The sequence below is a fragment of the Strix aluco genome, chromosome 5, assembly GCF_031877795.1.
Source record: "Strix aluco isolate bStrAlu1 chromosome 5, bStrAlu1.hap1, whole genome shotgun sequence".
In the NCBI taxonomy this organism is placed as follows: domain Eukaryota; kingdom Metazoa; phylum Chordata; class Aves; order Strigiformes; family Strigidae; genus Strix; species Strix aluco.
The window spans coordinates 84,472,883-84,490,027 of record NC_133935.1 but is presented as its reverse complement, the minus strand read 5'-3'; the positions used below and the strand labels follow the sequence as shown (position 1 = coordinate 84,490,027).

The window sequence follows — 17,145 nt, the reverse complement described above, 5'->3', positions numbered from 1 at the left end:
CTAATTCTCACCCTAACCTCCCAAATGTTTGCAGACTCTTCTAGCTTGATATCCTTGATCGTTGCCTAAGGGTGTAGTTTATCTTACCTAACTTTAGATGCCTACTTCAGAGCCATTCCACCTCTTTCGATGCAGCAAAAAACAGCTTTCTGAGCAGTTGGTGAGGGTTTGTCTGGAGGTGGTGCTCCTGCAGAGCTCACAGGAGCCATATATTCCCTGCTTATTTATGAGAGAGTCACTAGGGCAGCAAGAAAAGCCTTCCCCAAGTCAAGATACAGCCAGTCATCCTCTCAGAGCAGAAAATGAAATTGGCTTGACATGATTTAGTCTTGTCAAATCCACGTCGGCTGTTTTTTATTACCTTATTATCCTCTAGGTGCTTATAAATTGATTGTTTGATAATTTTTATAATAGTATCTTCCTGGCTACTGGAATAAAGCTGGCTAGTCTCTGATTCCCCAGACTCTCATTCCCCTCCATCTCACAGACAGGCACAGTGTTTGCCCTTCTCCAGTCCTCCAAAACCTCCTCGCCAAGTCCCCTGTGATAACTTCCGAGGAGCCAGACTTTACTCTGCCCACTTCACATCTACTCCTGCATGGGTTTCTTCAGGCCCTTGAATACATCAGACTTGCCTCCTCTCATCTTTTAACCTGTTCTTGCTGGGCACTGTCTCTGCTCCCATTGTTTTAAATTAATTTTGCTTGCTAATACTTTTTTGAAGGGTGAAAAAAATAAGGTATTTTCTGAGGTTTCCATTATTTAGCTTTCCACTCTCTGAGAATTCATGGATTTACTCCATCCTCTTGCATTCATGCATGTACAGAATTGCCTGGATTGGTTTTTGCATCTTTTATTACTTGAAACTGCTTTGGTGGCTTGGCTTTGATTTTATGCTTACGCACATGGCCTAATATTTAAATTCAGTTTTCTTGGGTCTTTTCTTTTTCTTTAATGACACCTTTATTAATTTCTATTTCTTAGGAAATTTCTTGTTTGGCTACTTACTTGGTTTGCTTTTCCTTACTTTGCTGTTTGGTCAAACGTCATCAATACTTCTCACCAATATCTCTGTAAGCTCCAAAGATGAATGGATAGATTGAAGTAAATCAGCATAAACTGACCAATGCACTGTGAGACTCTCCAGACGTTTGTCCAACCAAGGTTAAGGGAAAAGAGAAGAATTGCAGCAGTTATCTTCTCTTTTCTGTCACTCTTGCCGCTGACATTGGCTGGAAAGTCCTGCCATCGCACGGCTTTGGAGACCCTTACCCTGAACAGATAAGGGAGCACATTTGCTCTCTGAACTTCCCTGCTTGCAAAACAGCTTTGCATCAACTCAGGATAAAATCCACAACCCCAAAGGAAAATTTCCCTAAGGAAAAGAACCGGTTGAGCTGCGGCACCTGAGGGCACCGACTCAATGTTTGGGTTTAGCCACCCTGAGGGTTGCAGCTTGCCCTGCTCACAACCAGGAGGACAAACACTTTGGGAATGGTGCCTGGTATAAACCTGATCTGGTGCCTCCCTGTGCATCTGAGGAGAGATGGAAAACCCTGGGGAAAAAAACAGGGAGACAGCTGTGGGGCATCTTCATTGCCAAAATAACATAGCAGAATTTAGTAGCCAGAACTCCCAGACTCCACCTCGGATACAGCTGAGCCTTAAGGGCATTTTGCATGGGTTCAGAAAATCCAAATATTTTGAAGTGCAAATCATGCTTTTGATAAAGTAGAGCTGTGGTTTCACGGTGGAGTGTCGACCAGCAATAGCCACTAAAGGATATCTGCCTCCTCCTGCAACGAGGGGTGAAATCAAGGGGTTTTCTGTTTATTGCCCCTTATAGCCTGAGTGTTTTCACACGTATGAGGTATTGTGCTCTCTCGTAAATGTATCAGCACTTGAAAACACAGCCTCAGACAACTTTGCACTGCTGAACACAGCAGAAGGGAGAAATCACCGTTAATTGGGCTAACGAGAAAAGGGAGGAGGCACAACTGGTTTGGAGAAAGCCTTATGAAAACTGTCCCCTTGTGCAGACCCATGCAATCCACTGATGCCATCTCTGACAGATAACTTGCAGGTTATTCATAGAAAATGAAATTTTATTTAAGAAACACTGATCTAGTTTAAATGTCATTTTTTCCGTGTGTTCGCCAATTGCTGTGCCATACCTGGGCAAATAGAGTCTGAGGCAATTCCCAGGTGAAAAATTATCATCCAGCAACCAATTCTTGAAAACAGTTCTTTAGCAGCAGCCTAGGAAATCTGAGAAAACACAAAATGTTAGAGCCTGAGTACATCTGTGTTAAGATATGCATTTGCCTAATAGATGCTTCCACATATGGTGTGTTCCACTGGCTTATACAAGAGTATCAACTTTAATATTTGAGTTAGAATTTAATATAAAGGCAAGGGATTGCAAGACACAATCAGATTTACCAACTCAGGGGAATGAGCCTTTTTATGAAACTAACAATTACACATACAAAATCAGCTGAAAATGAGTTAGCAAGATCAAACTTCCAGCTTGCTGACTGAACTCATGATTAAACCGTGATTAAAATCGGTGAGCTAAATGAACAACTATCAACCCAAAATTCAATTAATCCTTGAAAAAAAGGAGGGACTATTTCTGACGGGGGTTATTTCAGCAATGTGGAGTCAGCACGTTGGTATCAAGGGATGCGCTGGCTCAGTTGAGGGGCTGGGAAAATTCAGTGCAGGCAGCAACAGGAGGAGGGACAAGCCTCCAGCCAGCTTGTCTAACCTCTGCCCGAACTGCCTGGCACTGCTGACCTCACCAGGACAGGGGATTCCCAAGGCCCTACATAACCCAATTCCCTCCTGTGTTGTAAACAAGACGTACGTGGGAAGCAGGCCAGCTCCCATGATTTTCTTGTCTCGTAACATTTACCATTGTTTTTGAGGCCATTGCTCAGAGTCGTATGATATGATGAGATTTGCAGCCTCTTTGGCTTTGTAACTAAATGCAAGCTTCTGTCTCTCAAAGTCAGGGAGGAAAACTCAAGCGCGTGACCTCAGTGCTCCTTAAAGATGGTCTCAGGTATACTGAAAAGAGAGAGAAAATGAAACCTACCCTCTGGGGAGGAGGCTGTAAAGGGGAATGGGACCAGTATTACACAGACTAGCAAAAAAAACAGGTTTGAGGCTGCAGTTTGAGATCCTGACTCCATCAGCAGACCCTGCAATGTCTCAGATCATCTTGCCACAGACCACAAGAATAGGGCCATAGGATAATTTGTGTTGGAAAGGACCTGGGGAGGTGTCTGGTCCAACCTCCTTCTTAAATCAGGGTGAGTTCTGAGATCAGACCAGGATGCTCAAGGTTTAATCTGGTCTTGAAAATCTCCAAGGACAGAGCCTGTTCAGCTCTGATCATGGGGCAGCCTGTGTCACTGCTGTCCTGGAGAAAACAGCTTTTCCTTACATCCAACCAGATCCTCTTGTGTTTCCATTGATGCCCGTTGTTCCTTGTCCTCCCACCACACACCACTGGGAAGCATCTGGCTCTGTCTTCCCGATGTCCTTCTCAAAGGGATCAGCAGGCTGCTATGGGCTGTCCCCAAAGCTGTCTCTTCTCCAGCTCCCTCAGCCTCTCCAACCAGGGCAAGTGCTGCAGCCCTCAGCATTCTGGGTGCCCCCAGCCCAGCACCCTCAACCCCCCCTCCAGGGCTGACTCCCTGCTCTCCCAGCCCAGCACCACCAAATCCCTGACTAGCACCATCCCCCTCCTCTCCCAGTCCAATAAGCCCAAAGCCTTATTGGGACAATCTTTATCTTCACACTATGCCTGCACCCCTGACCCTGCTGTACACCCCCATGCTCCCAGACCAGCACCCCCAAAGCCCTGCTAGGATGATTTCATGCACCCCCCCTCCCCAATTCCCACAAGCCCTGCTGGGACTCGCTCTATCTTCCCCAGCCCAGTACCCCCAGTCACCCTGGCAACCTTCCTACCCTCCCCAGACTGGTACCCAAAACTCCACCAGGATTCCCCCTAACCCAGCACATCAAACCTGCCAGGACCATCTCCACCTGGTACCCCAAACTCTGCTGGGTCCCCCTACCCCAGCCTAGTACCCAAACCCCACCAGGACCCCTGCAACCCAGCACCCCAAACCCCACAGGGACCTTTCCAACCTGACACCCCAATCCATGTCAGAATCTTCCAGCCCAGCACCTCAAACCTTACTGAGACTCCCCCAACCCAGCACCCTAAACCCGACTGGGGTCTCCCCATCCTGACACACCAAACACCTCTGGGACTCCCTCAGCTCAGCATCCCAAACCCCAGCAGAACCCTCACCCACCCAGCCCAGCTACCCTATCCCCACTAGGACTCCCCCAGCCCAGCACCCCAAACCTCACCACAACTTCCCCAACCTGGCAAACCAGTCTCCACCAGGACCCCTGATCCCCATCTCCACCTCCATCCCTGTCCCCATCTTAGTCCCCATCCCCATCTCTGTCCCCATCCACATCCTCGTCCACACCCACATCTCCATCTCAATCCCCACCTCCCTCCCTGTCCCCATCTCCATCCCTATCTCCATTGCCATCCCTTTCCCTGTCCCCATCCCCTTTCTCATCCCCATCCCTGTCACCATCCCCATCCTCGTCCCCCTCTCCATCTCCATCCCCTCTCCCATGTCCATCCCTGTCTCCATCCCCATCTCCATGCCCATCTCCATCCCTGTCCCAATCCCCATCTCCATCTCTCTCCCCATCCCTGTCCCTATCTCTGTCCCCATCCACATCTGCATCTCCATCCACATCCGCATCTCCATCTCCATGCCCATCTCCATTCCCACCTCTGTCCCCCTCTCCATCCCCATCCCTGTCCCCATCCCCATCTCCATCCCCACCTCCCTCCCTATCCCCATCTCCGTCCCCATCTCCATCCCCATCCCTGTCCCTGTCCCCATCCCCATTCTCATTCCCATCCCCGTTCCCCTCTCCATCTCCATCCCCTTTCCCCATGACCATCCCCATGTCCATCCCCATCTCCGTCCACAACCCCATCCCTGTCCCCATCCCCATCTCCACCTCCCTCCCTGTCCCCACCTCCATCTCCATCCCTGTCCCTGTCCCTGTCCCCATTCCCGTCCCCTTCTCCATCTCCATCCCCTTTCCCCATGTCCATCCCCAGCCCCAGCCCTGTCCCCATCCCCCTCTGGATCCCCATCTCCATCCCTGTCCCCATTCCCATCTCCGTCCCTTTTTCCCATCCCCATCCCCACCCCCGCCCCGCCCTCCCCCGCCCCCGGCTGTAGCCACCGCCCCCGGGGGCGGGAGGGGGAGGCGGTGGCGGCTCGGCGCCGCTTTTGTGCGCGGCGGGGCCGCTCCGCTCCGCACCTCTCCGCTTCTCTCCGCTTCTTTCCGCGTCTCTCCGCGTCTCTCCGCGTCGCTCCGCGCTCCCCATGGCCGCCCCCCGCCCGGCGCAGCGCTGCGGTAGCGGCGCGCTGCTGGGTCGCTTCGGCGTGTTGCTGCAGGCGCTGCTCGCCCTCTGCGCCTTCAGCACCCTCATGCGTAAGTACCGCGGGGGGCCGCGGGGCCTCCCCTTTCTTTGTAGCCAGCACCAGGCTTTGGGGTTTTCTACCTGTAGGGTTTAGGGCGGAGGGACGGGCGGTGGTTTTTAAACTCCTTGCGAGCTGGTGGCAGTGGAGCGCCTCGAATTTGCGGCTGGAATTATCAAAACGGGCTCCGCTTGTGTGAGCCAGCGCTGAGCCGCGCTTAGAAAGTTTTAATGAAGCGTGAAAACTAACGGTGTAACGCGATGATTCACGAGGAGGAAGCGAGCGGTTGCGGGTACAGGGTTGCTCGATTAGTGATGGTGCCCTTAATTGCGTTGTTCTGTTTAACTTTGCTTAAACTTTAAAAGTTTTAGAGCTTCAGAGGCTGGGAAAGGAGGTTACTGAGGGAAATGTGTTTTGCTGATTACTGTGAAGGGGTAGTAGTGAGAAACGGTGAGGAGCACTAATAATGAAAGTTTATTAATGAGAAAATTTAGCGTTGTTTTGTGCTGCAGCTGCGTTCTACCGAGAGCGACGTCTGCGTTGCTCTTCTTTCGGGTTAAGTCGTTTAACACAAGCTGAATAACGTGCCAGAACTTGATCTGTTTTCCCTCTTTAAAAGCCTGCAGTGATGGTGAGCTAAAACTTCCCAAGTTTTCTGGCTAAGTAGCTGCAGATTTTGAGGCTTGCTTGTCCCCGTCTGCCTCCTGGAAACCACTTTCAAAGGCTCCAGCGCTGTGGTTAATACCAAGCTGCCAGGGAAAACGGCAACAAGTTCTTCCTGGGATAACTGATAGCTTTTTCCAGCTGGAGCAACCCAGTTGCAACACTTCACTGCTTGTGTTTCACCAACCATTGACAGTAAGAATAGATCAATTTTGTGTGTCTGTTCCCCTTGGTGATGTGCACATATGGGTTAATTGCCCCATAAACTCCATGGGGTGTCCTATAAAATCAAGGATGTCAGTTAATCATAGCAAAATACTCCTGTGGATGAAGGCTACAGAACCCCTGCTAGCAAATCATCAACCCTGGGCTAACTGTTGTCCTCCCCCTGATGCAAGGGCTAATGTTTCCTTGAACGTTAACAACCTCTTGGTTAATGAGAAGACGAAAGCTGATCCTAGGCGGTTTCATTGTGAATCTGCTTGATGACTAAAGCTGTGAAGGGAACTGCTGGCTGGGACCCCAGAAGCAGATGTGTTTACAGCCTTGGGATCTCAACCACAGCACCTCCCCCGGGCTGGTGGTCCGTAATTCACCCCAGATGTTTCTTATCTGTGCCCCATTCATGTGCTTGCAGCTGGAGACTTTGTCAGATCTGCTGTTGGGGCTGTTCGTAGGCAGACTTCTAACCCATGGTGGTTGTAGTGGGCTTACCAAGGACTTTATGTTAGGTAGTAACTTGCTTTGAAGCAGCTTCTGGGCTATTCACGTGGCCAGTTCAGTTGGCAGCCTCTCCTGGGGAGGAAAAGGTGCCAGCAGCTGGGAGGTATGGGATCCTTGTGGGGTGTGTGCAGAGTCAAAAAGGTTCCTGGGAACTTTAATTTGCATCTTCATCAAGCCCACCAGCAAGTTGGGCAGTCCCAGCTGGCTGACTACCTCATCTAGATCTTGGGGCACTACTGTCACTGGAGTCAGCTCTTCTTTGATACTTCTTCCTTCAGTACTGTGACATTCCTGGGTGTGTATTTCTGTCATCTGTATGTCTGGGATTTCAGCTTTACTGGGATGTTGTAGACCAGCCTGCTTGATCTTGCAGGTCAATGTGGGAAATTCTGCTCCTGTCTGAACCCAAGCTGATGCCTTTTGCGTTCCTTCTACTTTTAAAGTACCCATTCAGCTCAACTATAGGAGCACCTGAATTTGAATAGATTTCCAAATTGTGCGGATGCTGTTCACAGCACTTGAAAACATCTAGAGGAGCTCAGGCTAACAATAATGTGGTGTTCTGCAAAGTTTTGCAGGTGCATATGGAATGTGCTCACAGATTATATACATCAACAATATTGGTCCCAGGTATAGCCCACTGCAGGAAGGATAAATTTATATTTAAATTTTGGGGGTTTTTTAATATTTCAAAATATAAAAAGTTGTGTCTTTGAATTTCTGTCTCTTGGGGCTGTGAAAGACTTATCTCCTGCCAACCTGGTAGGAGAACCCAACGGAGAAAGAAGTCAGTCTTGCATGACTGTCTGAATTGATGCTCTGTGTCGAGTGTGTATCTGGGTTGTAGGAAGCACAGCTATCGTGTGCAATTCTGGAAGAGAATTTAGTGGCAAAATGGAGCTGTCATCTATGGTTTCACATGTTATTGCAACAGCCCGCTGGGTTTCTTGAGGCCAGATAAGCCTGTTGCAAAGGCTAAAAAAAAGTCAACCGAGAGCACAAGTTCTTGGGCAGCAGAGGGAATACCTGTTTCCCTGTAATGGGATGAGTGGGATGGTTGCTGTCCATTGCTGTGGGGTACAGGAACTGGGTCCTTCATGTGGTGAAAACAGGACCCAGAAGTAAATGATGGCCATATTAGTCTGGCTAACTACCATGAGCAACAGTGATGGCAGAGTTCCTCTGAGCCTGAAAGCACTCTCTTGCTTTTCCACAAGAAGGTCTGTAAGGTTGTAGTCAACCCTAACTCCAGTATGGTCCAGGGCTTGCTCGGGTTGCACCTTTGCCCATTTGGTAATCAAATGAAAATGAGTTGTTGTCCTTCCCAACTGCCTGTGGTAGCTTTGGAGGCACTTTGGTTATAAGGATACTTGCTACAAGAACTAAGACACAAACACTTGAAAGAAGAGGCAGTAAAGCCTAGCTTTAGTGTGTGTGTGTGGCAATCCACTTTCCTGTACAAGAAGTTGCCCTTAGGGAGGTTGTGACATGAAGGAGTGTGGATAATTGGGCTGTCCCATCTGAAGTAGTTTTTAATGCTCTGCCTTGATCATCACTCAGTTGAGTGGAGAAGGCATGTTGCAGGTATCTCCGCTGCTGATGCTGGGTGTGATTTGGGAGTTGGGTCTCCGCAGTTGCTGCTATTTAAGTTTTAAAAAAATTTTTGAGGAAGGGGTTGTAGACTAGCAAAACTTGTCCAGATTTGCAACCTGGACAGCAAAATGGGAAGTCTTGTGTAGAAATTTTTAGCCATAGGAGCTCTTGTGGATTAACTGGAGTGCAAGAGAAACAGATTTTGGGAGTGAAATTATCTTTTAATCCATTGTGAATGGAGAAAGCTTTCCCTGGAGCTGGTATACTTGTTTTCTACCCCACCACAAACAACATGGAGGACATCTAAGAACACTTATTTCTCTTCCAACTTCCTCTTTTCCTGAAACAGTCCTGGCAGCCCTCTGAGCTCCTGAATGAGGTTTAGCAGCACTTGTGCTGCAGGTGTCAAAATAAATTTAACTCTTGGAGAGAGTTCATACTGCAAGGCAGGGAGAGCTGGACAGAGCTCCGTAGCACTCTTCACACAGCGTAACCTGGTTTTCAGCTTGACTTCTGAACATGTGTTCATCCTGCCTAATGTGGCACCAGCATGGTCCCTTTATGCTCCTCTTCCACATCACTGCTGGATGCATTCTTCCAGCACATTCTGCCTTAAGCTTAGCCTAAGAAGGCAGAGCTGTTTTCTGCAATGACCCGGGTGCTGACCCCCCAGGCACGTCTTGGTGATGGGGGTGTGCTGTTAGCAAGCAGGGTGATGTTTTCTACTCTGGTCCAAGTAGCTTGTCCTGAGGCAGGACCACAGAATAGGAATTTGCCAGACTGACTGTAAAAGAAGTGGTGGCTCTTGACTGGGGTTGAAAATTTGTGGCAGAGAATAGAAGTACCACCCCATTGCTGGTGTTTTCCTGGACCCTGTGGACTTACCAGCTGACCTTCCAGTGCATTTTTATCCAGGATGGTGGGCAATTGGTTAGTGAAAATGTCAAACAATATCCTAGTGTATGGAAGTGTCTGAACTTTGAGAGGGACTAGCAGAAGCCATGGTATTCATCTCCATCAGATAAATCAAACTTAAACAACCTTTTATGACTTTTTAGTAGGCCCTGTAGTGATAGGCTAAGGGGTAAGGATTTTAAACTAAAGGAGGATAGATTCAGACTAGATAGAAGGAAGAAATTTTTTATGATGAGGGTGGTGAATCACTGGCCCAGGTTGCCCAGAGAGGTGGTAGATGCCCCATCCTTGGAAACATTCAAGGCCAGGCAGGACAGGGCTCTGAGCACCCTGATCTAGTTGAAGATGTCCCTGCTCATTGCAGGGGGGTTGGACTAGATGACCTTTAAAGGTCCCTTCCAACCGAAACCATTCGATGATCCTGCCCCAGTGCTAAGTTCAGTCTTGTTGCTATACATACTTTGAATTGCAGCACTGTTTCTATGCTTCAAAACTATCCTGAGTGCTACCTATGTGGTGTTCTGGATTTTACCCTGAAAATCTCTCATAAGGGTATGTGGAAGTGTGAGTGCATGTCAGGAAAGAGAAGAAATAAATGGTAGATCGCTTGATCTGTCCAGACTTCCATTCTGTTTTGAAATAAATTTGCCCAGGACGCGAAAGCACTACAGGCTTACTGTGCTCAAGATGGGCTCTGCTGACTTTGCTTCTTCTAATGCAAATGTGTAACTATGTGTGATTTTTTTTTTTTTTTTTTTTTTGATTATTCACACACATGTATATTTAAATGGGAACTTCACTGCTGCAGATGCCTTTTCCCGCTAGGGGAAAACAAAACCACTAAGGTTAACTGCATCTAGAGGTGTGAAGCATGGGGCTTAGAGGGCTGCAGTAGTCAATTTACATGTAGGTTTGTGGGTTAAGCAAAAAAGCTACATATGGCAGGACTCTCAAGACGTTTTTCTTCTGCTTCAGTACATCTGAAAACTGACTGAGCTTGAAAACGCATGTTGCGCTTTGTAGGCTGGAAGGTCTGGGCAGCACTTGATGTGCTTCATTAAGCTGCACGCTGCTTTCTACAAAGCTTTTGAATTTCAGCTGTTGATTACGTTGACCTCTTCTTGCAAGTCACCTTTTGAACAGCTAAATCGAGCAGTGGAAGCTGCATGCTAAGTGGGGACTGTGAGGTCCTGTGAGGTTTCTGAAAGAAGAAATGGGTTGAGTGAGCTGAGAAATGAGCTGGCAAACTAGAACTGCATGAAAAGTTATCTGTAACCCAAGGGCTGCAAAGCACCTTGTTGAATTGGTTCTGCAACATGTGGTGAACGCTTGATATTATAGGTGACTTTTAACTCTGTACAAGAAACTTTACAGGGAAACTAGTCTTCTGTAATTAAGAGGTGGAGCAAGTAAAGCTTTACGGAGTTCTCTGTTAAATTTCCAGCTGTTTTTAATAGCATTTGTGAGAAAACTGTATGTCAAATAGACTTTAATGATAACTACCAGCCCAGTTGCATCACTTCATTCTTTGGGTGTTCTCTTAATGATCTCGGATCTTATTGTCTTAAGATACAGTATTCCCTGTTGAAAACTCATTTTTCAAGGGACTGACCTGAAATACAGTGATGCTTTATATGGAGAGGTCACTACTGCCTACCCCAGGACAGAGTTAGGTAAAACACTCTGCATTTGAGCTGGAGCCCAGCCCCAATCCAGGACTCCTGTAAAACCTAATGTGTCATCAACTAATATGATCTGTTTTCAATGTGCAAAGCATGTCTAATGCTTGTTGTCGCAAAGCTACAGTTTATGACCGGTTGGCTATAGTGACAGCTGTAAAAATTGGTGTAGAAGTAAGACACACCGGCACAGTTGTCAGTTTTAGGCTCTAGCCTAAGTACTATGTGGCCTTCATTTAGGCAGTCTGAGTCCCCAGATGGATGAGTGTTCCAGCTGAGGCTCTTGATATGTCTCTTCAGGGTGGACAATGGGAAGGTGGTGCTGCTCTGTGGGTACCAGAGCTTCCCCTGCACTAGACCTGTGGATGACTCTGGATTTGTATAAGGGATGGGAACAGATGGGCTGAACAGTGTCAGCAACTACACAAGAAGGGGGAGAGGAGCAGCAGTTAGGTGGGATCTTGGGGAGGAAAGATGTTCAAGTCTTTTTTTTTTTTTTTTTTGTTAGGAAAAAGCAGAATTATTTCTTGTGGTCCACCTGCATCAGCCTGCGAGCTCCAGCGTGCAGTGCCATGCAGGACTTCGCACAGGGCCATTGCTCCACCAGCAGCTCCCTGAGTGCCTGCTGTCCACACGTGCTCCTCTTGCAAGTGAGAGCACTCTGGCCCAGAATAAACTCTTAGTATCTGAAAGATGCTGTGGAATAGCCCAGCAGTAGGAGCTAGTTCGATCTCTATACTTCCCTGCTGCCTCATGTCGTGCAGACCCAGAGATAACTTAGAACATACCCTCCATCCCTATTCCTTCCTTAAAATATCCCCTCTGCCAGTTACTTTTGCTACAGGTGCTTACATGCTTGAAGCATTGGTAAAAGGGTATTTGGCAGGAATGACTCTGCACTGGTGAGGCCATACCTGGAGTATTGTGTCCAGTTTTGGGCACCTCAATACGAGAGAGATATCGAGGTGCTGGAGCGAGTGCAGAGGAGGGCAACAAAGCTGGTGAAGGGCCTGGAGAATAAATCCTGTGAGGAGTGATTGAAGGAGCTGGGACTGTTCAGTTTGAGGAGGAGAAGGCTGAGGGGAGACCTCATCACTCTCTACAGCTCCCTGAAAGGACATTGTAGAGAGGTTGGTGCTGGTCTCTTCTCACAGGTGATTAGTGACAGAACAAGGGGGAACGGCTTTAAACTGCAACAGGGGAGGTTCAGACTGGACACGAGGAAAAAATTTTTCCCAGACAGAGTGGTCAGACAGTGGAATAGGCTGCCCAGGGAGGGGGTGGAGTCACCATGCCTGGGTGTGTTTAAGGGTCGTTTAAATGAGATGTTGGGGGATGTGGTGTAGGGGAGAACTTTGTAGAGTAGGGCTGATGGCTGGACTTGATGATCCCAAGGGTCTTTTCCAACCTGAATGATTCTGTGACTAAATATGTCTAATGCAGACTAGAGCATGTAGATCAGTAGCAATATCTCCTTAAACCACTGCTAGGACTTCTGCTGCTCCCTGAACTGATGGAGGGTTTATGTTTTGAGCCTTTCCAGCTCGGGTGTGCACTTATCTCACAAGCAGCGTGTTGGCTGCTCTCTGCAAACAGTGGCTGCTGCTTCCTCCCATTGTGTCTCGGGTCGAGCTGTCTGAGTAGCTGCATGCTCAGGCTAAGAATAGTGCAGACCCCAGGGTTTTGGCCTCTGTATCCTGCATGTTGGCTTCTTTCCTGCCTGGGGCTTGGAAAAATCCTGGGAAAGGGTGTGTCCTTCAAAACAGGTTGAAATGTGTTATTGGAGACTATACTGCCTATAAATAACACAGAGGTTGGGCAGGGGAAGAGCTTCTGTTTCCTCCCTGGTACAGTAGCTCTGAGTCCTCTTCTGCAAAGGCCAGAAATAAAGTACTGAACTTCTTGCCCCAGAGATGGCTTTGTGGCTTTACAGTAGGCAATTTGGCTAGCCCCACTCTTAAAAGCTGTGGGCATTGCAGCCTTTACTTTTGCTGGACCATTCACAATATTAAGTATTAATGCTGCAGCACGTTCTCTGAGTACTTCTAATATCAGGTTCATTTTCAGTATTCATCCTTGGGGGCCTGTTGCTGAGCTTGCTGGGGTGAGGTTTGCATCTCCTGTTAATCGAGTCCTAAAAGCTTTGTCTGAGTTGACATCTCCCTTCCAAACAGCAACTTTTGAATCCTTTGGTAGACTTGGTAAGATTTATCAAGGAGGTGGTCCGACTCTCAGACAAGCATACCTAAGCTTCTCCTAGGGAAATAAGTTTCCCCCTTTAATTTTGTAGAAACCTTAGTAGTCTGTTTTGCTAATCAGCAGCTAGTTACTGCTGCAGCTAATCCTGCCTAAATTAGAGTTTTTATTTCCAAGAGGGGTAAAAGGCACCTGTGCTGATGCACACATCTGCAGCAGAGTTGTCTGAATGCAATGTAGGGTCAATAGGTGCAAGGGAGGACGTTGCACATGGGAATGTTTTACCATAAATGTGGTGAGGAACAGCCTGAGGGAATTGGGTGATCGGTGCTGTGTTTGTCTTGATTATAATAATCAGGGAATTTGTTTAAAAATAAAAGTAGACTGTGGGGCAGCATTGCTGCAGACTTGGGTGACTTCAAGGAACTATATGTGCCTAGGGCAGGCAAAGCTGTCCCCTTTCTACTCCATCAAGAAAACACCACAATAAATGTCTACCTCTTATGATTCTGGGGAAAAAGTGAGGATAGCTGTCATTGAACTTGTATCTTCCAGTTTTCTGACTACTTAGATCTATAATGACTGCTCCCAAACACTCTCTTTTTTCCCCCCCCCCCACACTTCACAGGTTCTTCTTAAGATGTCCAACTTCCACCCAGCTTGGTGGTCCTGAGAGAATTTCAAGTGTATCTGATCTTTATTGTCCTTGGCTGAAGAGGAAGGGCCTGGGAGTATTTTGTTTCCTGCCCTGACCTTTCTCAGCCATGGGCAGGGTATGTCTCTCAAATTGTCACTCATCTTCCTTCCCTCTTGGTTTAACTTCGTGGTGCTTTGTCTGCAGTAACTGGAGCCAAGCAGGGGGAGAGTGGGAACTTATGAGGACAGCAACTTGAGAAGGCAGGCTGTCATCTCAGTGATGCTTTACTCCTGTTTAATGGGATAGACCTGGGTCCCCTTCTCCTGACTTTTCTAGGAGTGTCTTCTTCCCACCTGCCCGGCCTTTCCTGGGATGCTTTGGACCACGTGGCAAGTCTAAATGGTCACACAGCAATTCACCTCCACGCCGCAGCATGGCTGTGCACCTTGGAGCAGCCTGTATGCTTCAGCTTGGGACTTCTTGAGGCTTCCTTTTGTTCTTGAGGGACTGTCTTTGAAGCCTTTCTGAAGGAAATGCATTTCTACAGTGTGAACCATTTAACAGTAGAGTTAGGTGGATGTCAACAGTAAGTTGAAATTTAAATGGAATCATTCAGGATCAGATTGAAATGGGTTCAGTGCAGGGTTAGGTCCTGCAGGAAGAATCTGGACAAGCAGTCTCCATCTTCTTCTGTTCAGCAGCTTGTTTTTTCATGGTGCTTGCTATAACATCCTGCTCTGGGACAAGGACCCTCAGCCATGAACATGGTGTGTTCAGGTGTGTTTCATCCAGCATCTCCTATCAGCCTGTGGTGTCTCTGCAGCAGCAGCACGCGCTGCTGGGTGGTTTTGTGCTGTCAGAGGTAGCTGACTTGACACAACTCCCAAATTTGCTGCTCTTCAGAACACAAATAGCTCTGCTCCGTGATGAAAGGGGCAACTCAGTAGGCCATTGACACTAGCCAGGACTCACCTTAAACATGCTGCAAACATCCAGACTTTACACCACCAATGGAAATGCGAGTTGAGGCTGATTTCTCAAGCTTCCTTGCTTGAAGTTAACCCTGGAGCAGTTGTTCCCAACCCACATTCAGCTTGGAGGTTCACTGGTGCTTCTAGACTTCAAAGATTTGTCTGAAAGCTTGCCTGTACTTCCACTGGTGTTTTCTTCCCTTTAGAAAGATTTTGGGGAGGGGGGTTGTTAGATCTAAAGGTTCACGTGAATTTTACTTGCTTTGTATGTTACTAGGGCTGTTTTCCTGTTTAGTGGTGATGTGAAGAGGCATGAAGTGAGATTGGCAGTCCTTACTCAGTGTGTGTAGCATGCCTGCAAAGACTTAAAAAGCAGTGACTAGTGTGTGGGTCCGTGAGCAAAAAAAAAAAAGCATGCCAGAAAGCTGGGAGACCTGTGCTTTCCTGGCCTGTGATGTGGTCCAGACCGCTGCCCTCACTAGGCTTGCAGGTATCTGGTAGTTTGGGAAGATCACTTAGCTATAGAGATGTGCAGTGACATTGCTTCCTTGCAAAGCCAGCTCACTTTCCCTTCTTGGCTTTGTCCATTTGTAAGCAGAGTTAAAATAATCAGTGTGGCTGGTAGCACTGTTGTTTAGACAAATACCTGTTGTCTTCTGGTGTGGACCCAGTACATGCTAGTCTCATTTTTAATCTAGTTGGATGGGGGTTCTCTCCTGTCTTGTGCAGCTCTGTGTGGACTAAACTAAATTTTTAATTGGCTACAGGTGATAGAACTTAAATATCGTATTTCTTGTCTCCTTCATGTATGCGGAAGCATGTACAAGTCTTGCTAAAATAAATCTTAAGGGTGGACTGATCTGTCTGAGCCATGGTAGCAAACCCATGTCTATAACCAGTGGAAAACTGAGTTGACCCTAGTGAGTGGAGACAGATTTTGAGAAGAACAAAGGTGACTTCAGCCTTTCTCCAGCCCCAGTCAGCTGAGCCTGTGGCTGTGCATGCCATGGCTTGGCTCTCTGCAGGGCTTGAGGGAGAAGAGGGACACTTTGCAGTTGCTGCTCAGCCCATTGCTCCAGAGCCCTACTGTGCTTCCTGAACACAAAAGAAGCAGTGCTGCTTCAAAGAGGACTTCATCAGCTCCATGAGTTTTCAAAGACCTGGTGCTACTTTTACATGGATTTAGCATCACCCTTAACCTCTGGGTCACAACTGCTGAACAACTCTGCTACCTGTTTAAACCCTGGTAATCTTGGCTGGATTTCTGGTCTAATTTGGAGACAGCCTGCTGCAGCTCTGCACAGTAAATGCCCTATTAAGCAGTTAATTATTTCTCTATAATACTAGCTTTTATCTTTAATACAACTGTTTTACTGTCTCTGATAATTACGCAGTCTTGGATAACTCTCTTAAATCTAATGAGGCATGACAAGCTGTGTTCAACAAGGCACCACACCATTAACTTCTTACCTCTTACTTGTCATCTTATCACACTGAATTACTGTATTTCTAGCCTGAGTGGCTGTGGATACATAACATGTCACTTCTCATTAAGACAATAATGAAAATCATCTCTGGTGCTCTTGCAGTGGGCCTAGTGGTCAGCTGGCAGTCCTGGTGGCCCACAGACCCTTCCAACAGCTTCTCTGCAGCATTGTGCTCTTTGCCTCATAAGCTGAGCAAGCTGGTTCAGTTTAAATACTTCTGACCACTCACACAGCTTGGTTGGCCCATGGGTCTTTTGCTTGTGGGTGGGTGAGATGCAGATGGCCCTTTGAAGGGCATTGGTGGTGACAGATCTTGTTTGTGCTGATGGAAGTCATTGCTGCAGGGGTACAGGGGTGGGATTTGACTGGGTAAGGGAAAACAGGCTCTTTTTTTTTTTCTGGGCAGAGATAGGGCACAAACTGCTGCAGCAACGCCTGGTGTAACTTGACATGACTCCTGCTTTGCTACTCGTTAATGGTAATAGCGGATTGGGTCATTGGAGTGCTGGTTCTCTGTGGATTTGAGTGGCACCGAAAACCCTGCATATGCCTGACTGAAGTCCTGGGGTTAGGGGGATTGTCTTTTTGTATCTCATCCTGTCACCTTGCCAGTAAAAGGAGTACAAAGTTGTACTTCTGAAATGTCGAGGCTCCAGTCAGGGAAATTCCTGCATCCTTCCAGGCTGGCCCAGGAAGGCATTTGCCAGGGGAGTGAGCCCAGGCTGTCCCTTGGGCTCCAGC

General features: G+C 47.6%; 1 protein-coding gene across 2 annotated transcripts in view; it reads left to right on the top strand.

Moving 5' to 3' along the window:
- Positions 1 to 5,339: 5,339 nt before the first annotated feature.
- Positions 5,340 to 17,145, top strand: part of LOC141923862 (store-operated calcium entry regulator STIMATE-like) — a 37,315-nt gene continuing 25,509 nt past the window's right edge. Inside the window, exon 1 of one of the 2 annotated variants that reach the window (XR_012623418.1) lies at positions 5,340 to 5,553. Coding sequence is in view for 1 of the 2 variants with exons in the window: in XM_074825505.1 (XP_074681606.1) it covers positions 5,445 to 5,553 (109 nt within the window). In the remaining variant the exon portion in view is untranslated. The remainder of the gene's footprint in view (positions 5,554 to 17,145) is intronic. The other variant, XM_074825505.1, reaches the window with a different exon arrangement.